The following is a 22,749-nucleotide window of genomic DNA, read 5'->3' as shown; positions in this document are numbered from 1 at the left end:
CTAATTACATTTTGGAGGTAATGCTTCACCTCAAACTAGGATCATCAATCACCATGTCATTATGGGCCCACAATCAATTGATTCAATAACTTAAGGCGATGTTTCCGTAAGTAGTTTATTCAGATCCACGAACTTAGGCCGACCTTTGATTACTTAAAGTCAACTAAATTCTAAGTCAAATATTCAAAATAATAGACTTGAAAGAATTGATGCTCCATAATTGAATCGTAGAATGATTAGGTAGATTATAATAATATGAAACATTTATCAATAAAGTCAGGATGGCCGAGTGGTCTAAGGCGCCAGACTCAAGTTCTGGTCCTCGAAAGAGGGCGTGGGTTCAAATCCCACTTCTGACAATTTTTGTGCGTGTGTGTTTCCTATAATGAACTCATATTTGGATTGGATTGGATTGGGTTTGGCTGATGGATTTGAAGCATAACTATTAATTTCTTTTCTTCTCAGCCTAGAAAGCTAAAGCTTCCAACTCTCATTTGTAGAGTATATATTAATTCTTCTTGATTATAATTACAACCATAACAATTATATGTAACATAATCATAATCCAATATGATATCTATCCTACAAGAAAATATGATATGGTCTCTGACCGATACTTCTTCGTCTCGGTCTCGGACAAGATTTAAAATCAATGTTATTTTTCTCGTTATTAAACCTACAGGAAAACTTGTCCGAGACGCCAAAGTTTTAAAATCATGAGTATAATAGACCTTGTTATAATGCATCTATGATCTGGTGTATCATACGTACTTTATTATAATATGTCCAATCTAATAATACTCTATTAGCCCTTAAATTAAAATGCTCTGCTTATATCATCAACCCAGAACATGTGTTCTAGGTCAGAGAGTATTCAACCCAATTATAAAATGTTTTCTTTTTGGAAAATCAGTAGATCACTAAGCAAATAAGAGAGAGATCCAAATTAATTAATCATCATAAACCAAGGAGAATGATGTACACAGTCCAGAAATTGGTACTACTTTTCATTCTTCATCAAGTCTCTGATAACAGCAACAAATTACTTGGCTAAAACGACCAAATTAATTTACAATTCACAAGTTCAGATACGATCGATGAAAGTAGCCATATCTCCAGATTTGAAGTAATGGATCATCTCCCCAATGCGGCATTGAGCTTGTAAGCACGCATCAAGGTCACAACCTCAGGACCAGATTCAGTTTGTTCAATCAAACATAACTGTAGAAAGAGACCACCAAGTGATGCAACTTGATATTTTCGAATTATGGCATAACTGATGATAATTATTTCGATGCCAGAAGCCGAACCCAGTGTCATCCAATTACATTAAGCCAAGTAAAATATAATTTTAAAAAATGAGAGAAGCAAACTGGGCTTGGAGAAAAATGGCACTCTCTTAAATTAAGATTTTCTCATGCCTCACTATTTATACCAGATTCAGCTTCTGTAAGAGTAGCATCATTCTCATCCAACAGGTAGTCACATAGCTCCAAGAGCTGATCTGCGAGAGGAGGAATGAAGGGGTGACGTCCATCGTTGTATGCATGAGCATTGAAGGTGATCTGCCACACATCATGTCGGAAGTCCTCCCTGCTCTTGTAGTCCATCCTCCTCACCTTCTCCTTGATAGTGGAGAGATCCATAGGCTGCTTGATGATGTCCATATAGTCCGGGGCTTCTTTCTTCGATACTGGTTTTAGGAAGAGATATGATACAGTATATTCATCTTTTAACTGTTCCACAATGCCCTCTAAGATGTTTGCCAAACCAACCTGCTCATAGAAGTGCAACGACATTTTATTAAAACCAACCCCACACTTAATTTCCATGAGGCAGAAACAGAAGATACCAATATAGATATTATCTTCAAATTTGAATCAGATTAAAAAGTTGTAAGAGAACTGTACGGGGATCTTTAAATAGTAAAATTTATAGACGTGTCTTAACAAGCTACAAAAATTGTATCTAAAACATTTCATAATCCATCTTATAATGCCAAAGTTTGCTAGAACACACCAAGTATGAACTATTCTAATCACAGATAAAGAATCAAAACATTCTCTCATAGATAAACTCATAATACTCAATCCTTCAAATTGTGTAAATGAACATGCATTTCTCACCCAAAAACGTTTATCAAGATTGCATCAGATGAATTGGTCCCTGCTAACATACTATATTCAAGCATTTTATTTTAAAGTACATTCAACCTAATCCCTTAAAATGGAATAAAGAGGAAAAAAGAAAATACTGGAGATGATACCCTCATACACAGAATGCTTGTGCAAACAAATATAGTCTATTTCATATCCCAAGCCATAATTGCTTGTCACTAGGAGCGCTATTAACTTCATCCCCCACCCCCACTCCCACCAATAGCCAAAAAAGGTACTTTTAACTGGAAATATAGTGAAAAAAAGGTGAACTACATTAAATTGGAGAGGCACTAAAATTATTGGTGGTTCTTTCTTGTATACATACAGAATCCAACATGAAAACAGAAAATTGTTGCAACTCAGGAAAAAGCAAAGTAATGAAGATTACCTCTCCCTCACCCCCTCTACGACGCTTTGTTGGTGGAGCATATTCTGCACTGTACCTTCCTGACTCGGCCACAGGTCGCTTCTTTGCAGCCCGGTCCCGTTCTGACATCCTTCGGTCGGTTCTGCTTGACCTCGGTTCCTCCAAATACTCATCTCTCATCTCAGGCTTCTTGTACTTCTTTTTCATTTTCTTCGCTTTCTTCCGCTCCTGTTCCTCTTCTCTCCACATAACTTCACACCTTCTAATCTCAGCTAATCTTTGTTGTTCAGCTTGCATCCTCCTTTCTTCCTCAAAATGCTTCTCCCTCTCTTCTCTCATCATCTCTGCCTCTCTCCTCTTCTCCTCCTCTTCCCACAATCGCCTCTCCTCTTTAGCTTTCCTCTTTACTGCTTTTTCAGCCAATCGTTTGTTCTCCTGTTTTCTGTGCTTCTCAAAGCTTGAAAGCTCTATCATCTTCTTGAATTTCCTATATTCCTCCTTCAGACCTGAGTTGACCTGGTCCACACTAATAATCCCCTTTGGTTGTTTAATAATGATTTTCTTGCGAGGTCGATCCCTGTCTGCCACCATAGGTGGTCGTATCACAATAGAGGGCCTCTGAGGTTCAACCTGAATTTCTTCAGGTTTTACCTTGTTGGAAATTATTATTTTACTGATCTTAGCAGTATGTTTATTACCCGTTTCAGTATCACCAACAGCATGTTTCTCAGAATTCTGGGAGGTGCCCCCAAGTGTAATTTTCTCAGGAAGCTTGTCAGCAGACCCACATTTTAGCTTCAATGGAAGGATCTTTGTTTTTAATCCTATTTTCTCGGTGTTTTCTGGGGCTTCCGCAATAGCTATTTTTGTCGCACCTTTAGGCATTAACTTCTTCATTGGAGTCTTTTGTTGGTGCTGGGAACTTGGATCAATAGAGTTGGGCTTCCCAAATATTCTTTCTGAGTTTGTGCTCTCGACCTGTATGTCTAAATCTTCCCCACACCCATACCTGGGGCAGTTCTTGTTTGTCCTCATATGTCCCAGCTGGTCCATTACCAGGATAAAAGTCAATATGGGCATTATTATGACAGTTTTCGTAATAAAGGAAAAACAATGGTGCCAAATTCACATACCTGACCGCATGCTCCACAGACAAAACTTTCCCGCACAGGTTTATCCGTATGTTTCTTTTCTTTAAAAACCTAGTTTCAACGAGAAAAAAGTTACGATAATAAGATACTACTTTACAGGGAAAAACATGAGATATCATTACTAATTCCAGTTCAAGATGAACGTGAATAACAAAAGCTACAACACCTCTATTGAAAACCACCTTATCATAGTTGAGATAAAATTTATGGGTCAACCTCAGGCATTTAATACACAAATATATGAAAGATGATTATGGAAATATATTGCTTGTAAAGCAATTTTAACTTTTCCAGATGGGCATGGATCCATCGCCCAATTATTAACATGTTGCAATGCAACTTTGGGGCTGTGGATTCAAGTCCAGCTTACCCATTGGAAAAAGAAAAACCAGATGTACTTAACATGCAACAGCAATCTATCTTATCCTGACACTTTAAAATAGATGATAAATCTTTGTCAGACACTTTTAATTGTAAACATTATTTTTATGACGCACCCTCATTGCACATTCCAATTTTATCGCATACCGGAACAAAACGTCACGAAATTTCAAATGTATTGCAATGTTTTGGAATATTTTGGTATGTTTCACATCATATCAGTACAGACAGAAAAAATCTTTTACTGAAATTCAATTGTTTCAGAACGTTTCCAAAACATACTGAAACATATCAAATGCAATACTTCGATAATAAAATAACCATTAAAAAATAAACAAAACAAAAAAAGCTTTTTTACAAAGTTATACATACATCAAATGCAATGCTTCGAGGCTTTGTGTTGTTTTGGAAAGCTCCAAAGTGTTTCTAAAGCATATTGATATGAAAAAAAAAGTGATTTTAATTCCAACTTCCATTTTAAACACTTAAAAAAGCAGTTTTCTATACTTATTCATGAATCTATTTTTATTGATAGCAGAGGTCATTTCTTACATGAATTGCATATATTACGCATTGCTATTTCATGAACACAAAGAAGCACTGTTTATAATATTGTCATTATAGGCAGCAATACCTGAGGTAATAGAAGAAAAAAATACATTGGAACAGAAGTTTCACAAGAAAAAACACTGAACTTCTACAATTTCCTTCAACTAATAATTGGCAAGGAAATTAAATCATTGTGTAAAAGCATCTGCTGAAACAAGCACCAACAGTATTTGCTTTTCTCTTCTCTTAATAAATTTACAATTATTGAAAAAAAAAAAAAAACAAGCACAATACTGGTGCAGGTGATTCAACTGAAATTTCCATTGATACAGACAGGCTCAAGATCCGAACCAAGAATTACAGGGAATCAGAAATTTTTGGTTGAATCTTCGCAGAGGTGAGAGGCACCTTCTCTATAAAATTGATCCGTGGTGTGCCACTTCAACCATATCATTCTGGATGTCGTTTCCCCTTTTGGTATGACTAACTGGGATTTAGAACCTAAGCCTGTTATTGTATATGGCTCCATAAGCCATAGAATGTTTCTTGCCTGTTGGATTTGGAATATAAGATGAGTTTTAACACCAAATTTTCACCAATACTGGCATCAGGCGCACAGCTTATCTATAAAAAAAGTGCATTGTTTCGGCACACCCCGCCAACAACAAATTCATGACACAAGAAGGCAACCCTCAAAGGGATCACCAGCACCCGAGTTAAAAGAATGCATCTTGTGTTTGTAGTAGTGATTATAGTTTCAATCATATTTGCCTTTTTTTTTAGCTAAGTTCCCAATCATATTAGCAAGTTCATGGAAGAAATACTAAAATCATCTACATTTTACTGGTAAATAAATTATTAAACAGTCGATTCATATGTGAACATAGTAAAGGAGAATAAAAAAACCTGTAAGCTACCTTAAATCCATCTCCTATTGCTTTGGTATTCTTTTTCAGTACGCCCATACGAACGATATCATTCTTTCCCATTTTTGCTTTTGATTTTCCAGAAAAAGACCTTTTAGCAAGAATACTTTCCACCTACAACCAGTAAAATGTAGAATTTGCCTGTTACTTTTTTCAGAGTTTACCTACTCAATAAAATGCATCATAAATTCACATTAATATAAAAAGTCACTGAAGAAATGGCTGCAAACATAATACAAAAGCAATCAAGCCAAGAGATTAAGAGTGGAAGCAGAAATGCGAAGGGGCGCACAGTTACCTCCTTTGGGTCACGAATGATGTTCTCCTTAGATGAAAATGATCCACCTGATTGCCAACCCAATCCACCATCCCGGACCCCAAGTCCTGTCTTTTTCTTCTTCCTCCGCTCGGCTTCTTCATCTGAAGAAAATAATTCAAAATCAGCAATAAAGAGGTTATTTGCTATAATTATTCACTCTAATATAGGTTGTCAGAAGCTATTCCATCATTACAAGAGGCATCTCCACAACTCTTTCTGTTATATTATTAATATTCGTTTATACTTAATATCATCTACCCACTTAATCTCACATGCTTCCATAGCTAAAGGTTTATAGAGCTATTGTTTAACTAAAAATATGCAATTTACAAAATTTCCAATGGAAGTAAATAAAGATTAATATAAAAGGAAAAGAAGCCAGAATTCAAACTTCAAATAAAAAAGAGAGCAGGGTAGCACATTTCTTTGTATATCATTTGCCTTCAGAATTATAGAACATTGAAGAAACATTTACAAGAAAAGAGAGCAATTAATTCATGGAATGTTCAAAATTCTATAGATTGAAGGTCCAAAAATGAACCATATAATTATCCTATAAATACTTTCAGATCATACACATTTTTAACATAAATATTTAATATAATACTTACGGAAATAACTCGGCCTCATAACTTATATATTTATTATAATTTATATAACTTATAATATATTTGTGTGGCACTAAATTCAGGAAGGCCCAATGGTAGTATCAAGGTATTAAATTTCCATAATTTTGGGAAACATTTCCCTCCTCCAAGTACATAATTGAAAGGCATCTACATTTATTTCCAGAAAAAAACAATTCATTTTAGGTGAACAACGTATTTCTAAGATTGCATTATTTCCTTCTTTTTTTTCTTTCAAAATCATGGGAAATTGAACTTTCGAAATTTCCAAAACCCATGTAGACCCTATTGTCCCTTCCTACACGCATTTAGGGATTTATATTTTTTTTTAGATAAAAGCATCAGTATTTTACATACCCCCCCCCCCCCCCCCTTTTGTTACAAATTTAAGTGTGAAGACCAGTATTTAACTAATTAAAAATTAAAAAATGGATACAGATGCATGAATTTAATAGTTCATAGTTAAAATACTTTGCATAGAGCACAATAAATAAACTGAGTGCACATGAAGAAACTCTAAAAAAAAAATTTTATAAAAGAAGATAAAGATGCATGTATCTAATAGCTCATAGTTTATACTTTGCATAGTACACGATATTTCAATGAACCAAGAATACAAATGAAGAGACTCCGAAAAGGCCAAATTAGAGAAAAACACAAGGACTAAAAAGGAAGTTGAGTTTAATGAGGCAAGAGGCAGTTCATCAAGTGTCACTATAGGGTAAAATAGGTCTATTTAGCCACAAGGAAACACCATTTTTAATGATCAATTTCATAAATAAATATATTATGTTTAACTGCATGCCCTTACATACCCAATCAGGTGTGTAACAAAACGCCACAGACAATAATTTTCCACATTGTAGTTGTTTATTTTTTTTTATGGCTTTGGAGTGTGCTTTCATGTTTGTTTTATCATTTACGGAAATTTCAACAAAAAATTCTCAATATTTCCATCAGTACCCTGAAAGAAGAAAAAAAAATGCATTATTTCCACACCATTGAAAATTTCCCCAAAATTTCCTTCTCCCAGGAATTCGAAATATACCCCGACATCAAAATTTAACACCTTGGGTAGAATTAAATGTTTTGGCCTTCATGAACTATCAACCAATTATGGATATTAAAATTACCACATAGTGATTTACTGCAGCAGGTTTATGAGGCCCACTCACCATAACCATGGTTTTCAATAATAACTCATCTTTGATTCCTAAATAATGTTTTCGATGATAAGTTTAGTACCTAGGATGCTACTAGTGTCCAAGTATGATCTGAAGATAAGTGTCTTCGAGTTGCAGTATTTCTTCTTTTGTTTGTTTGTTATTTATTTTAATTTTTTTGATAAGATAAGAATTTATAGATGGGAGGACGAGGAGTCCTCCAAATATATGAATATATTCCTTGTGAATATATTCTACATGTAAGTTTCTTATTTTGTAGTAAGTTAAGATATATAAAATCATAAGTTCAAGTTCCATTTAAAAGTATAGCAGTTGAAGTAAGTTTCTTATTTAACAATAAGTTAAGATTCATTAGACCATAAGTTCAGTTAACCTAATTCAAATTTTTTCTCAAACTTCGTAGGTTCAGATCCTTTTCTTTACAGTATTCTTTTTGGGTTTTTTACCTTAAGATCTTTCAGTTAGTCAAGTTTTGGGACCACAGTCCATCCAAACAAACACCAGACCATTGATGAGCTGGGTGCACAATATTCACCAAGAGCTGATGGAACTCGGGTCTGTCATGCATGTTCTTTTTTTTTTTTTTTGATAAATATAAAGATTTTATAAATATCAAAAGAAGAAGAATACAAAGGAGGCCGAGAGAGCCCCCAAGACGGAAAGCAAAAACAGAGAAGAAGACAAACAAGATCCTACTAGTTACATAAGCTATCCCATATAAATACAAAGTCCTCGAAAGAGAACCCGGAGAAGTCCTTGCTTAACTTCGCCCAAAAAAACAGCAGCCCGAAAATCTCCATGTATGCCGAATGCGAATTGTTCTCCTTGCTTTGGAACATGTTGTTGTTTCTCTCTTTCCAAAGAACCCAAGCTATGGCTGAAGGTAGGATAGCCCAAAGGTGTCTTTTTCTATGAGAGAATATGTTGTAAGCCCACCCTTCTAATATCATAAGAAAGTTCTTCGGAAAAACCCAATACATGTGAATCAAAGACATGAAGGACAACCAAATTCCTCGGGAGAAAGAGCAATGAAGAAGAGTGTGATCCACAGATTCGCCATCACTCTTACAAAGGGGACAAAAATTTGGAGTGATCCACCCACGAGAAATCAAATTATCCAAAGTAAGAATCCTCCCTAAGGAGGCAAGCCAAACAAAGAAGGAAATTTTAGAAGGAACAAGAGAAGACCAAATGAGAGATTCTGAAAAAGTATCCTCGACATTGGAAGAATGGCTTTGTAAAAGGAGTGAACAATGAATCTTCTAGCCTTAGTCTTGACCCATTCCCTCATGTCCTGATTATTCTCCCTGATTTGGACTTCGTTCAAGAGATTTAGAAGAGATGTTACCTCGGTTATCTCTCAATCATTAAAATTTCTCCTAAAACCCAAATCCCAAGAACTAGTGATTTCGTTACAGATCAGACAATGCTTAATCGGGCCATTCCTTTTAAGAGAACAAGCGTACAATGATGGGTATTGGTTTGATAGAGCCAAATTACCACACCACCTATCTTCCCAAAACCTCACCCTACCAACTAAACCTACTCTAAAACTGGCTTCTCTCACAAAATCGTTGGCTACCTTGAGAATACCCTTTCAAACACTACAATCATAAGACCCCTTGGCTTCCCCGCTGCACCACCCGAACCTCTTTTCCCCATACTTAGCACAAACAACCCTCCTCCACAAGCAATCCCTCTATTCACCGAACCTCCATAGCCATTTGCTTAAAAGAGCTCTATTCGTTACCCTAAGACCTCCATTTCTCTTTGGGGTGCATATCAACTTCCAATTAACCAAATGATACTTCCTTCCTCCATTCTTATCATTCCACAGAAAAAATTTCATACGTCTTTTCATGCATGTTCTCAGCCTCATAAATACACCAACTTCTACTAAGATCCAAGCAATCTAATACCACTAGAATGGTAACACATGTAAAAAGTTTTTATGTTCATGAAATCCATTTTTTTAACAAGTAAATGTTCATGAAATGCAAATAGGATTTCAAAATTGGTATATCATGAGGAATAGCTAAGGAACCAAATAATCCATACCATCCATGAGCATCCTGCATAATTCTGCAGCTTCTGCTGCTTCATCTTCAATTTCCTCCTCCGCCTGGGCTTGGGAGGGCCGCCTTCTCATTTTGAGTCCCCTAACACTATCTGCTTTTTCATGCTTAGATTCATAGAAACCTTCCTCGTCATCCCCACATTCTTCTGCATCCAATAAATTTTCAAGGTCTCCAGCAAAGGAATCAAGATCACTATTTGCTTCAGAGTCACTCTCATTTTCATCACCGTCAGCAGCTGAAAGACTCTGAACTTGTCGATCCCAAATTTCTTGACACTTTTCTCTGGTCTGCTGCTGAAGCTGAAGAAAGGACATTCGCTGGCCACGGGCATATTTGCTGATGGTCGTTGGATCAACCTTGAGCCCTGCTGCCGCTTGTTCACTCGAAAGCTTGCGTATCATAGCAATCCTATGCCACCTAGTCTGTTTTGCAATCTGTTCCTCGGGGACATTGAATTTAAGGAGAACCTGGAAATTGCAAACACTCCTAGAGGTAAGAAATACAATGGACTGCTGACTTGCATCCTACAGAGCAATTAGAAAACAAAATGGTGTAGGTAAATGTTCAAAACAGGATGGTCAGATTTTGTTCTACGGAAGACACAATTTAATAGTTTTTGGCACAACGTGCTGAGGACTTGACCCATAGCTCATTTGGTTGACATGCTGCAATGCAACTTTGTGGTGTTGGATTCAAGTCTGGCTGAGCACCCCCCCCCCCCCCCCCCCCAAAAAAAAAAAACAAAAAAAAGAAAAGCCTTCTATATACGTTAATGAATTAATATATTCCACTGTTACTAAAATGTGTGCAGGAAAAACATTCCATGGGTCCTCTTTTGGGCTGCATGGACCGACACATTGGCCCAAATGACACCTAGCTCTCAAGAATTTATGGCCTAGATTAGGTTTTTAAAAAAATCATTAAAAAAAATACAATTTTTTCCTGATCAAAGGCTTTGAAAATGGACGGCCCTTGAACTCCCAATTAAAATCCCAATCCAATGAAGAAAAAGGTCTTTTTTTTTCAAATCTAGATTTCTTAAAATTTTAGCCTCTACATAAATATGTGTGTGCGTGTGTACATCTTCAATTTTTTTTTTTTTGATCGGTCATCTTCAATTATTTTTAACCTATCCAATTCGTCTTCAACTCTTGTCATCATCATTAAGCAAACTTTGAGATTCGTGCGCCCACACGCAAAGTTGTACGTGTGAGAGATCAATATAAAGCAGAGATCACAGGAACGAGCACAATTTTTTTAGATGGTTGATTCTTCAAACTACATCCATGGGCTGCTCTTGGAGAGCAGATCAACTGGTCATGATTTTGTATAGTTTTTACATTTTTGCCCTTTTATGTAAAAGAGAGAGCCTTTTATAACGAATCTCATCACATCAACCACCTCATTCGTCCTCAAAGCTTTTTCCCAAAAATGTGGGGTCGGCAGAATGAATCTTGCTTCTCTATTCAATTATGTTTTAGAGATACTTTTTTATAATCCTAGAGTATTCCCGTATGCCTTCGCTACCTCAATCTACAATTTTTTTGGTCTTCCTTTAACACTATAAGAAAATTCAACTAGCATATTCTTGCTAACCATGGTGGTAATCAACTTTCGTTGCACATGACGCGATAATCCTACATTATCCTGTATACACTACTCACTAGTATTATCTTCTGTTCTTTTATAAGTCAAAAAATATAGCGAAGAAGGCAGTCAAGGAGAAACAGGAAACATCAAGGGCAGCTGGCCCCCAGAAAAACCAACCCCAATAAACCATTAGGACTCACATCTCAAGTTCCATATAAAATCTTTGAACCTCCGCTCCCCTGCGCCAACTCTTAGAAAATTTACACCAAAAGAAAAGAAAACACAAGATAAGGATGCTGATCTCTCGCAACGGTCTAAACGCATCTTCAAAGATAGGGACATTCATTTCCTTCCATAACAGCCCAACATATGGCAAAAGACAGCGAACTCCATAAGATTTTTTTTGCACCCAATGCATATCACTCCTCAAGCAACAACAATAACAAACAAGATTGTCGCACACCTGTTGCTCATAGCCCTTTTCAAGACCAAAATATTGGTCTTGAACTCCTCTAGTTGACAACCCCTCAACATATTCAGTAGTTTCTCCATAGAAGCTCTTGATCACATCTCAAACAACCTCCAGAATTTCCTTTACGTAAGCTTCCATGTCCTTCATGGCGTCAACATACCCTTTTTAACCGGTCATCATTTCCTCAATCTTTTCTTCTCCCCCAACAAGAATCTTGCCTATGCATACCTCCACGTTCTCCAAGTTTACACACCCCTTCTTGGCTCTACCGACTTGACTCGCCTAATCTCCCTATAGTTAACATGTCTTCCTTTAAGGATACCATCACCCTTGGTTAAACCACAACTTGTGCATTGTCGACCTCTAACGATGTTGCTCCCGTGGAAATCACGCAATTGAAAGCTCTCTCAACCAGGTTCCCCAAAGAACACTCTGATACCGTCATGTAGTGTGAACTAATCTCTCCGGTGTACTCAAGTCAACCTTCCCACATGATACCTAGGAGTTCCCTCAACTCTCTAAGACACTAAACCATTCATGAGAATACTCACATACTTTTGAGTTTAATTTTGGAGCATTACCGAGCTTGGTTACAAATGAAGAGTCTTCCCTCGAATATAGACTTAGAGAGGATATTCTAGAAAACTCCACCTATCTCTACAACTCGAAAACTTTCCAAAAAATTCCCAATCCTAAATCCAGAACATTCTTACTCTACACAATACAAGACAAACAATAAATAAGGTACACCAAAAGAACCCTCTAGATTTTTTTCCAGGATAGACAACAAGTTCTAACACCTTCCAGACTCTTCTAGATGTTTCTAACATCTCTAGAGCTTGGTGGGAAAGAGATACCTCAGGTTGCACAATATTTCTGTGATAATAAGCTTATTGTTAACAAAATGCGAAGTGGAACACATCAAAGCGGTAATGTCTACCCACGCATTACAAATCACAGAACTCTCTCTCTCTCTCTCTCTCTCTCTCTCTCTCTCAATTGTAAATCTCGACTCTCAAGGTTTCAAAAGGTGTACTAAGTAAAATGTTAAAACCACAATTCGTGGTCTAGAACTCCAAATATCAAAGAGGGGGGAGGGGGGTCTACAGTGGAAGAGGATGGAGAAAAGAGTTCTTTTATTTTCCAGTCAGCATGTCAAAAAAATGTCAAAAATTTATGAATAATACTCACCAAAGATAATTCAAATGTATATCCACCCACAAAAAAAATTGAATCTTACTGTCTTAAAACACTGCGTGTAGATAAAGGAGGAAATATACCGGTTTCTGCCAAATAATAAGTTGTGCAGGTGGTGGGTCACATTCATCTTTAATAAGCAACAATGTAGCTATAGTACAGCAACACCACATTATGAAATATAAGTATTTTCATGTCCACCATGGTTTGTACTTTAACTTCTCGGTATTTTCTAGTTGTGTTCTATTGTTAATTCTTCCAAAATGTGATCATCAATTGAGATGATTTGTATAACCCCCAATCAATGCAACAGACATCAATATCTTGGATGGCCAATTTTGTAGGACTTACTAAAGAAACATTACCAGGAACATGTTCATGTAATATAAACACACCTCACGTGCAGCCTCCATGCTCAATCTGCGCAGATCAGCATCTGTTCCAGTGACAGTTGAACCTCCTCGAGCGACAGCTGTCTTTTTCTTCACCACTGCACTTGATATCGGTGCCTTGGGAGCAACACGGACATAGCTGAAACCTAAGCCCCGACCTGATGGATCACCAACACCTGTAATTTCTAAGCGTTCTATATTTTCCCTATCCTGCAAATAAAATAACAAAATTCTAAATACTTCAAAATAACACAAAATTCAATCCACTATGAACCATATGTAGAATAATATATGTATCACTGAACATGTTCTCAATAAATAATGGATTTAATGCACAACCAAATTTTGAATATAGTTTGGCATAAGCCAGGGATTGCCAGAAAGTATGAACCACGAAGTTGACACTACTAATAGAAGAAACAATAACATGTAGTAAAAATATTTTCATATGGTTCCCCGATCTCACACAATGTCTTATTTATGTCTCAATCATAATCAATGAAACCTTATCCCAAAGATTTGGTTACTTTGTCTCAATCTGTTAAGAAAATGGTATGTCCAAACAGATACAAAGTGTCGGGTAACCCATACACAGATATGTACACAGCTTATTCCATATGTTGAGGTTATATTTATTAAAATGTTTAAGTTCATGATACATGCACAATATAGACAGAACATATATAGGGAGGTTGATATACATTAAGATCACATAAACAATACAAACAATAACTGGAAACCAAATAAATGTATAAATTTTTCATTCGGTATAAAAAAAAGTGTCTGAATGTGTCTACACGTGAATATGAGATCATCAGCCAGGATCACATTCAATTTAGTGGGTCTTTATCTTTCGAATGGAAAAAATGTATCAGTTGCTAGATGGCAATGAGTTCCAAATCTTCATTTAAAATAAATTCCCATTCAAACCCATCACAGAATGCTTAGAAAAAATGGACTGCCCACGTTACATGGGCATTACTATAGAAATAGGTTTTGTAAAAACTTCACAATAATATCAAAGTGATTCAAATTTAAAGATATTGAATGGCAGAACAGGATTAATGTTGCCAAACACAAATAGTTGGGAATTGGGAGAGATCCCACCGTAAATAATAATTATGATATTTTCCATGCAACTTGAGATGGTAATCCGTACGACACCCAAGACATGTTTGCTCACAGTAGAAATAATCCTAGGACTTAGTAGTCCAGTTCTTTATTCCTTTCATTTTGATTGGTAAAAAGAAATATATCAAGAAAGATGGAAAGGAAACTAGAGATTAGCATTTGGTGCACATAGAATGTGCCAAGAGGCATCGTAATTGGCCCATGATTCCAATATCTTGTTGGCATCACCAATGAAATTCAGCTTGAAATGGTTCAATCTCAGTTCCAGTCGGATCATGTCTGGATCTGGCTTTGTATGCACCATGTCATATGTGATCCCAACTGGAACCTAGGATCCGTAAATTATATTGAAAACCTACAAATATAATGAACCAAATTGAATCCAATATGAGAACTGAACGTTTTTTATTTCTCAAAATGCATCAATTACTTCTACTACATATTTTAATTTATATAAACAAAGCTTACATCATTTGCATTCCACTAATCAGCAAAATTTGAAAAGGAAGGAAAAACCTCCTACATACATACATACATACTATCAAGAAGCAAGCATAAAGGAATAAGCTTGTGTATCTACTTGTTGGACAATGATTCGTCATTCACCATTGAGGAAGCAGAATGGATGCCCAACATTGCATAAAGCACAACAAAAATAATTTTTTTACCTGATTTGTACAGGCAACAAAATTGCTACTCAGATTCCATGGAGTTATCTGCACTTCCCTCTCAATGTGTGATGCAGCAGCAAGAGTTATGGCTTCATCAGGAAGTTGGTTCATGGCGGAAGTAAGGCCGGTAGGGTGTGTCAGCTTGCTAATTCCTAAACGTTTGAGCCGGTAAAGGCTAGCTAGCATGCTTTCGTACGTGCAGACCTGAAGACAGAAAATGTTTACGTCTCACACTGCAAATAAAACGTGACAAGAAGATATTTGCATGCGACATATAGATGCAAAAAGTATCAAATCTAGATTACAAACTTAGGCAACCTGAACAAGAAGAACCAACTTTGAAACCGATTATATTTGCAAAATACACTTCTAGGTATATAAAAAGATCATCTACACCAAATTGTACATAAACAGGATGCAGTTACCAATAAAAACATCAAAAGCCATAAAATCACAAATGCTCAATGACAACAATAAACAAAGAAGGAATATTCAATAATGCAATTCCTCAATACAATATTAAGAAGTGCCCAAATTTCTTCAATCAGCTTCAAGTTATGTTGAAATTTATTAAGGGGAAACCTTTTCCACGTTTGAAGTGAAATGCACTACATAATCAAAGCAACAAAGTTAATGACATGTAAAACCTCACACTCTCCGGTGTCACCATCCTTCTCAGTTCTTCCTCCAATGGAATGCGGAAATTGCGCCTCATAACCCAAGAAAGCTGCCCGTTGGATCCCCTCTGGCAGGTTAAAGACACATCAACAAATTTTCAGATTAACATAGAAGAATATAAAAATTAATAAAGCTAGCACGTTGAACAGGAGAGAGAGAGAGATAAAATTATCTCAGTTAATAGAGCAAACACAATCTTGCATCATCATCATAGCCTTATCCCAATATTGGGATCCGCTGAACGAATTTACAAGAATAAAATAAAATGCAAACTACCTGTAAATCAGCACAATGCTTCAACCTTTTCCGAAGAAGGGATTCAGTCAGGTTAGGGAACTGGGCAGACAACTCATCTGCTAGGACGCAAGGAAGCAGACCACGCTTCTCACTGGCACGAAACTCACGATACACATATACCAACAACCTGTTCCCAACATATGTCTGAAGACTTTTTGTAGCAGGAGAAATTACTTCCATGTGAGGCTCCTGAAAAGTACCATGATCTAACTAGCTTAAACAACTAAAAAAATTCAAATATAAGAGTTTAAAATAAACAAGTTCAAAATGCCACTAATTAGTCCACAATTCACATAAGGAACTAAAAAGATAACTCTATGAATGAAAACTAACAAAAGAAAATATTTAAGTCAAAAGATGAATTGAATGTTTGATTATGGATCATCGTCTATCTCTAGTTCCCTCTCTCATCCTTGCAAGAGTGTGAATATATTTTTTTTCTCTGATAGGTAGAGATAATTTCATTCAATCAATAAAATGGAGGTCAAGGAGACCAGCTAAAAGAAAGAAAAAACAAACCTAACAATAGGTCTGCAAACAGCCAAAGAACAGAATCAGAAACAAGATTACCCCATATCTATATTACACACCCTCCAACATCTAACAATGAAGTTTTCGAAGAATATACCCCCAAACTCCTTAAACCTTTTACACACAAAAAATAAAATAAAAATAAGGCTAGCACCTCCAAAACTAACTCATGCTCTTCCTTAGATTTGTTCTCAACCGCTCGTTTGTTCCTTTCCTTCCAAATCATCCAACACACTGCAAAGGGAATAAGATCCCAAAGCGTCCACTTTGCCTTGGTAAAATATCTCCCCCAAACAATCCAACTCTCCATCTAAACCTTCACCGAGCTTGGTAAACATCCTACCACCCCAAACAATTGAAGATAATGATTCCAAACCTTAGAAACATAGCGGCAAGAGTGTGAATATCTTTCTCACTCTTTCTTGTACCCAACCTATTATATAGAGAATCGTATGCCATACACTTTGCCTCACTTACTACTTTATTTTTTTGCTTCTATTATGTTGCAAAGTTTTCATTTTACTATACAGACATACAGCTTACAGCTTTTGTTGATCTCATCATATTTCGGTATGAACCCAATATTGTTGTCTTAATTTACCTAAAATGATTTAGGACTTTTCTCCTCTCAATCTCCCAAGCACTTAAGACATCTTTTTCACCCAATAAAACATGAAAACCATAATCAGAAAATTGCATAACATCGGTGAAAAAAAAGAGCAAAACACATGATCTAAGACCTACTAATTATTAATGATATATGGCAAGACAATTAAAACCTTCCATCCGAGCACACAAGCATAATAATCATATATAAGTAGAACATTCATAAGACAAGTAATATGCAAAGAGTAACAACTTTCAACAAGTGCAAAAAAATAGTTATGTTCAGTGAAATGCAAACCAAAGACCGGATTTTAATAACACGGCCAAGCAAGAGTAAACAAATTGCATACAAATAGGGATTTCAAGCACTGTTTATTTTTCCATGTCACCATTTCAAATATCAAAAAGAAAATCATCAATGAAAGATGCAGTTATATAATTAGAGTAAATGTAAAAGCGGCATTCATAAAGAATAAATAACTAACCTGTTGTCCAACAACATCTATTCTGTCTATGCGTCTAAGGGAAAGTTTTCCCTTCACGGAACGAACCAACAAGTAGTCAGTTGAGGACAATTTATGGGGAAATATCGGTGCTCTGTACATGTTTGTTTCAAGGCATGACTGGCTGCTACCAGGTCTTATGTCTCCGAGAAAAGGGGATTTGTCTGCAGGATCAAGTGTGAGGACATTCCCTAGACTGCTACTGCCACTGCGAAGCAAGGATGCATTTTGGTCACCAGTGGTCGATTTTTGATAATAAGTGCAGAGTCTTGCACCCATCCCAACATTTCCCAACATCAAAGGTCTTTCTTCACAGTACCTGCAAAAATCGTCAACAATATGAGTCGTGAGATGATATCTTTCAATAATCAACCATGAAATAAACATAAAGTAGTAACAGCAATAGCTAATATAATAAATTGACTATAGTTATATATATATATATATATATGGGGAGCGTTCGGAGGCCCTAAAGAGAGCCAAACATTTTTTCAAAATATGGTTTAGAAGTTTCGGAATGGGATGATTTTTTATGAGTATGATCTCTATGGTGAGGAGGTCATCCTCACAAAAAATCAGTCCATTCCGAAACTTCTAACCCATATTTTGAAAAATGTTTGGCTCTCTTTGGGGCCTTCGAATGCTTCCCAATATATATAAAAAGAAATCAAAACAAAGTCAGATGATATGATTTGAAGGTGATGGACAGAGAGCATAGCCGAGAGATGATAGTTCAACCACTGAAAACAGACATTCCAAATATAAAATAATAAGATACTAACATTGAGCTATGTATGTGTGTGTGAGAGTGAGAGAGAGAGGGTGGAGTTCCTACCACTGTTCACTTCTTAGTTCATCCAAAAAATTTAATCGTTATACCTTCAAAAATCAATATAAACATATAGTGGATGGGTTGCAAACTTGCAATTTTGTTTATATTATTTCTTTCTTGTGATTTCATCATTTTAGTTGGGTAATCAAGAAACAACAGATACATAGAATGAAGGTGGCAGAGGAGCAGATGTTGCTACTGATAAGTAGCAAGACAAGAAAAGACAATGAAAAACAATACGCGTCTAAGGGAACCCTGAGTAGCCCAATAGGTAACAATAGAAAGCAGAATTTATCATAAATGCCAAAGCCTTGTACCAAAAATTTGGGTTGTGCTGAACGAATCTTATTTGGGGTTGGCTGAACATATCTAATTCCTCCATTCAAAAATATATATATATATATATATATTTTATTAAAGATATATTTTATTAAAAAAAAACAGGTAATAGAGGTTGAGGTGACCATCATTACAAAAGACACACTCCACAAAACAACACAAGACCCTAAAAACAAGAGCCACTCTTCGCTAAGATTACAAACTCTATCCCACCTTACAAGAAAGTCCTCAAAGAAAATTCCTTTAAACTCCTTGAAAACTATAAACCAAACAAGCGACACTATCAAAATAAAACTTTCAACTCAAATATGTTTATATACACCCTCACTATCTCAATTCAAGTTCTTTTTGTAGAAATTCCTATAAGGGTTTCTTGGTTCTTTTCAATCTTCCAAGGGTTCTTTTGTTATTAGTAACAATCTTATGATGTTAATATATATATGAGTGAGAGAGAATAAAACAACTCTCTTAATATCTTTTCTTCTTCTCCACAAAAACCCTAACCCTAAAACTCTCAAATCTACTTGGTATCAAAGCTCAAGATCAAAAAGGACCTTAGAAACAAATTTAAAGAAAAATGAGAGAGACCAGAAGACTCTTACTTGCTGCGTCTGATGACATCAGCAGCCGGTGTGCTGACATCATTTGACGTTGTTTTCGTCGGATATTTTGATTTTTTTTTTTTTTCTGATTGTTTCTAAGAGAGGATGATTTTAGAGAATTTTTTAAACAAGTTTCATGCGATTTGGAGTTGTTTTGAGCAAGTTATGATGTTTTTAGTGAAAAATCAACAAAAATGATAAAAATTCAAGATCTGTCATTTTCTCTCTGTTTGTTCATTTTGATTACTTGCTTCTGAGTTTGGACTTGAGTAGTTTGGTCTTTTTTTTATGAGGAATCTAATGGTGGTAGCCGTTGATCGATTGGTCAGATATTGAAGCTTCAGTGATCCTTTCTTTGGACGCCTTTTCTGATTTTTTTTTGCTGAAAATTGTGTTTTTAATACAAATCTGATCTCTTGTGCTATTTTTTTTTATCTAGATTGACTTGTTCTTCATATTCTAATGCTTGCCATGTGTTGTTAAAGAGAATAATAAGTGTATTTCTCCATCGGGTGAAATGTACATCAATTTCGAGTATCTAGTCGAGTGTATTTCGTGCTCACAAAGTGTTTGTTGTTTTTTTCGAAAGGCTTTTTACAATGTCCGAGATTAGTCAGTCTTCGAATGTGCCTTTGAATGGTGAAGGGAGTATGAGTAATCCTCAAAGTATTACTCCTAATATTCAGATCACTACTATGAAGCTAGATGACCATAATTTCCTTGCTTGGTCTAAATCGTCATACTATACATTAAAGGAAAAGGCAAAATGGGATATTTGACCGGTAGTTTACCAATTCATAATTCTGAAGTCCAATCTTTGACAGATGGGATGCAGAGAATGCTATTGTTATGCTTTGGCTTCTCCATTCTATGCAACCCGACATTAGCAGTTATTACTTATTTTTGCAAACCGCCAAGGAGATATGGGATGCAGTTACAGAGACATATTCATAAATAGGTAACACAGGTCGTGTGTATGAGTTGCGCCATAGTATTTGACAGATGAGGCAAGGTGATAAGCCCTTGTCTACATATTACTCCACTCTCCAACGTCTATGGTAAGAGTTGGATCATTATCAAACATTTCGGGCCCATTGCTCTATCAATGCTATTGCGTATAAGAAGTTGGTTGAAGAAAATCGTGTATTTGAGTTACTTGTTGATTTAAACTCCGAGTACGAACAAGTCAAGGTTCAAATTCTAGGAAATGAGCCTCTTCCATCATTAACTATAGTATATTCGTACTTGCATCGTGAGGAGTGTTGTCGTAATGCTATGCTCCAACCTACCATTTATGAGAGATCAGCCTTAGCCTTGATGTCCCAAAGAGGAGGCTGCAATGGTAGTCGTGCTGGAGGCGGTGGTCATTCAGGGACAACTGTTGATGATAAAGATAAGTTGAAATGTGACAATTGTAGTCTTACTCGCCATACTAGGGATACTTGTTGGGATCTTCATGGCCATCCATCACATAGAGGTTCATTCGCCGTTGGCTGAGGAGGTAGTCGTTACAATAGTGGAAGGGGTTCAAGCGCTCTTTCTATTACTTCCATGGAGACATTAGAGCCTACTCCAACTCTAACACAGGCATCTGATAGTACTAACATCTCTCGATGTGAGATTGAGGCTTTTCAGCGTTTTATGGCTCAATTGGAGCCTCCTAGTACTGCTTCTACATTTGCGGTCGCTTACTCAGATACTTTGGCCTCAGCCTTCAGTGCATCTGTTTCCACTCCTAACAACTCTTGAGTTATTGATTCAGAGGCATCGAATCATATCACTGGTATGTCTTCATTTTTTTCATCTTATCATATTTGTTCTGGTAGGGACAAATGGTTCTTATTCTTCTATAGCTGGCAAGGGTAGTGTTATTGCTCATCCATCTATGATCTTATTATTTGTTCTCCATGTCCCTAATTTTGCTTTAAACCTCCTTTCTGTGAGTCATATCACGAAATCATTAAATTGTAGTGTCGTTTTTTTTTCTTTCTCATTGTGTTTTCTAGGACTTGGATACGAGGAGGATGATTGGTACGGGGCATGAGAAAAGAGGACTTTATTTTTTGGATCTCCCATCACGGATTGCTACCTCAGTCCAGAAGCTTCCATCTACTATTCGGAGTGGCCATCGTTTTGAGGAGTTATTACAATGGCATAAGCCCCTAGGCCATCCCTTTTTTTGTTGCTTAAACGCTTGTTTCCTCAGTTATTTTGTTCTATTTCTATGTCAGATCTTCAATGTGAGATGTGTGAATTTGTTAAACATTGTCGAGCCTCTTATCCTACCAGTGGTAACAAAAGCAATTCACCTTTTTCTCTTGTTCATTCGATGTGTGGGACCTTCCCCAGTTACCTCATTACGTGATTTTAATTATTTCGTTATATTTGTGGATGATTTTTCTCGTGTTACTTAGGTTTACTTACTCAAAGCTAAAAGTGAAGTGTATTCTGTATTTAAACTCTTTCACAAAATGATTGAAACACAATTTTGTGTAAAAATTAAAATCCTTAGATTTGATAATGGTGGAGAATACATGTCCGATGGCCTAGCTTCATTTTTTAGTGAGCATGGTATCATTTACCAAACCACTTGTGTAAGTACTCCTCAACAAAATGGCGTGGCATTGAAAGTTACTAGAGTTCTCTTATTTACTATGAATATACCGAAAGTGTTTTGGTCGGATGCTCTCTTAACTGCTACGTTTCTTATTAATCGCATGCCTTCGTGTGTCTTGGGATTTAAAATTCCCATTGAGGTTTTGTTTTCTCCTAATAAGGTATTTCTCATTCCCTCCAAAGTCTTTGGATGTGTGTGTTTTGTTCATGTTTCTCGAGCTGACCGCACCAAACTTGACCCTAAAGCCATCAAATGTGTGTTTCTTGAGTATCTTTCTAATCAAAAGGGTTATAAATGTTATCATCCCCCTTCTCGTAAATATTTTGTATCTATGGATGTAACATTTTTTGAGTCTACCATCTTTTATTCCTCTTAGAACACATCTCTCCAGGGGGAGACAAAACATTTTTTGTAGAGAGATTTTTTCCCCAAGAGGAATTGTCTTGTCCTCTTCCTCTTCCTTCTGACAATGTTGATAGTGGTCATAACAGTGGTGATGATGGTCAGGGGGGGTTCCTATTATACAAGAGAAAGAATTACAAGTTGGCAAT

General features: G+C 36.3%; 1 protein-coding gene and 1 non-coding gene across 2 annotated transcripts in view; one reads left to right on the top strand and one right to left on the bottom strand.

Moving 5' to 3' along the window:
* The first annotated feature begins 275 nt into the window (after nt 1-275).
* TRNAL-CAA (transfer RNA leucine (anticodon CAA)) lies at nt 276-359 on the top strand. Its single transcript has one exon. It is a non-coding gene; the product is annotated as a tRNA-Leu (tRNA).
* A 579-nt stretch (nt 360-938) lies between these two features.
* LOC147381520 (transcription initiation factor TFIID subunit 1-like) overlaps nt 939-22,749 on the bottom strand; it is a 56,555-nt gene continuing 34,744 nt past the window's right edge. The window contains exons 13-23 of the mRNA XM_086430310.1: nt 17,791-18,127; nt 16,148-16,357; nt 15,846-15,938; nt 15,191-15,397; nt 13,395-13,601; nt 9,721-10,207; nt 5,832-5,953; nt 5,525-5,647; nt 3,660-3,728; nt 2,548-3,570; nt 939-1,775 (exon numbers count right to left, since the gene is read on the bottom strand). Coding sequence (XP_086286436.1) covers nt 1,416-1,775; nt 2,548-3,570; nt 3,660-3,728; nt 5,525-5,647; nt 5,832-5,953; nt 9,721-10,207; nt 13,395-13,601; nt 15,191-15,397; nt 15,846-15,938; nt 16,148-16,357; nt 17,791-18,127 — 3,238 coding nt within the window. The 3' untranslated portion in view covers nt 939-1,415. The remainder of the gene's footprint in view (nt 1,776-2,547; nt 3,571-3,659; nt 3,729-5,524; nt 5,648-5,831; nt 5,954-9,720; nt 10,208-13,394; nt 13,602-15,190; nt 15,398-15,845; nt 15,939-16,147; nt 16,358-17,790; nt 18,128-22,749) is intronic.

This window comes from Akebia trifoliata, unplaced genomic scaffold, assembly GCF_017979445.1.
Source record: "Akebia trifoliata isolate Shusen 1 unplaced genomic scaffold, ASM1797944v1 Contig00379, whole genome shotgun sequence".
Lineage (NCBI taxonomy): Eukaryota > Viridiplantae > Streptophyta > Magnoliopsida > Ranunculales > Lardizabalaceae > Akebia > Akebia trifoliata.
Note: the sequence above shows the minus strand (reverse complement) of the source record. Positions and strands in the feature narration are given on the sequence as shown.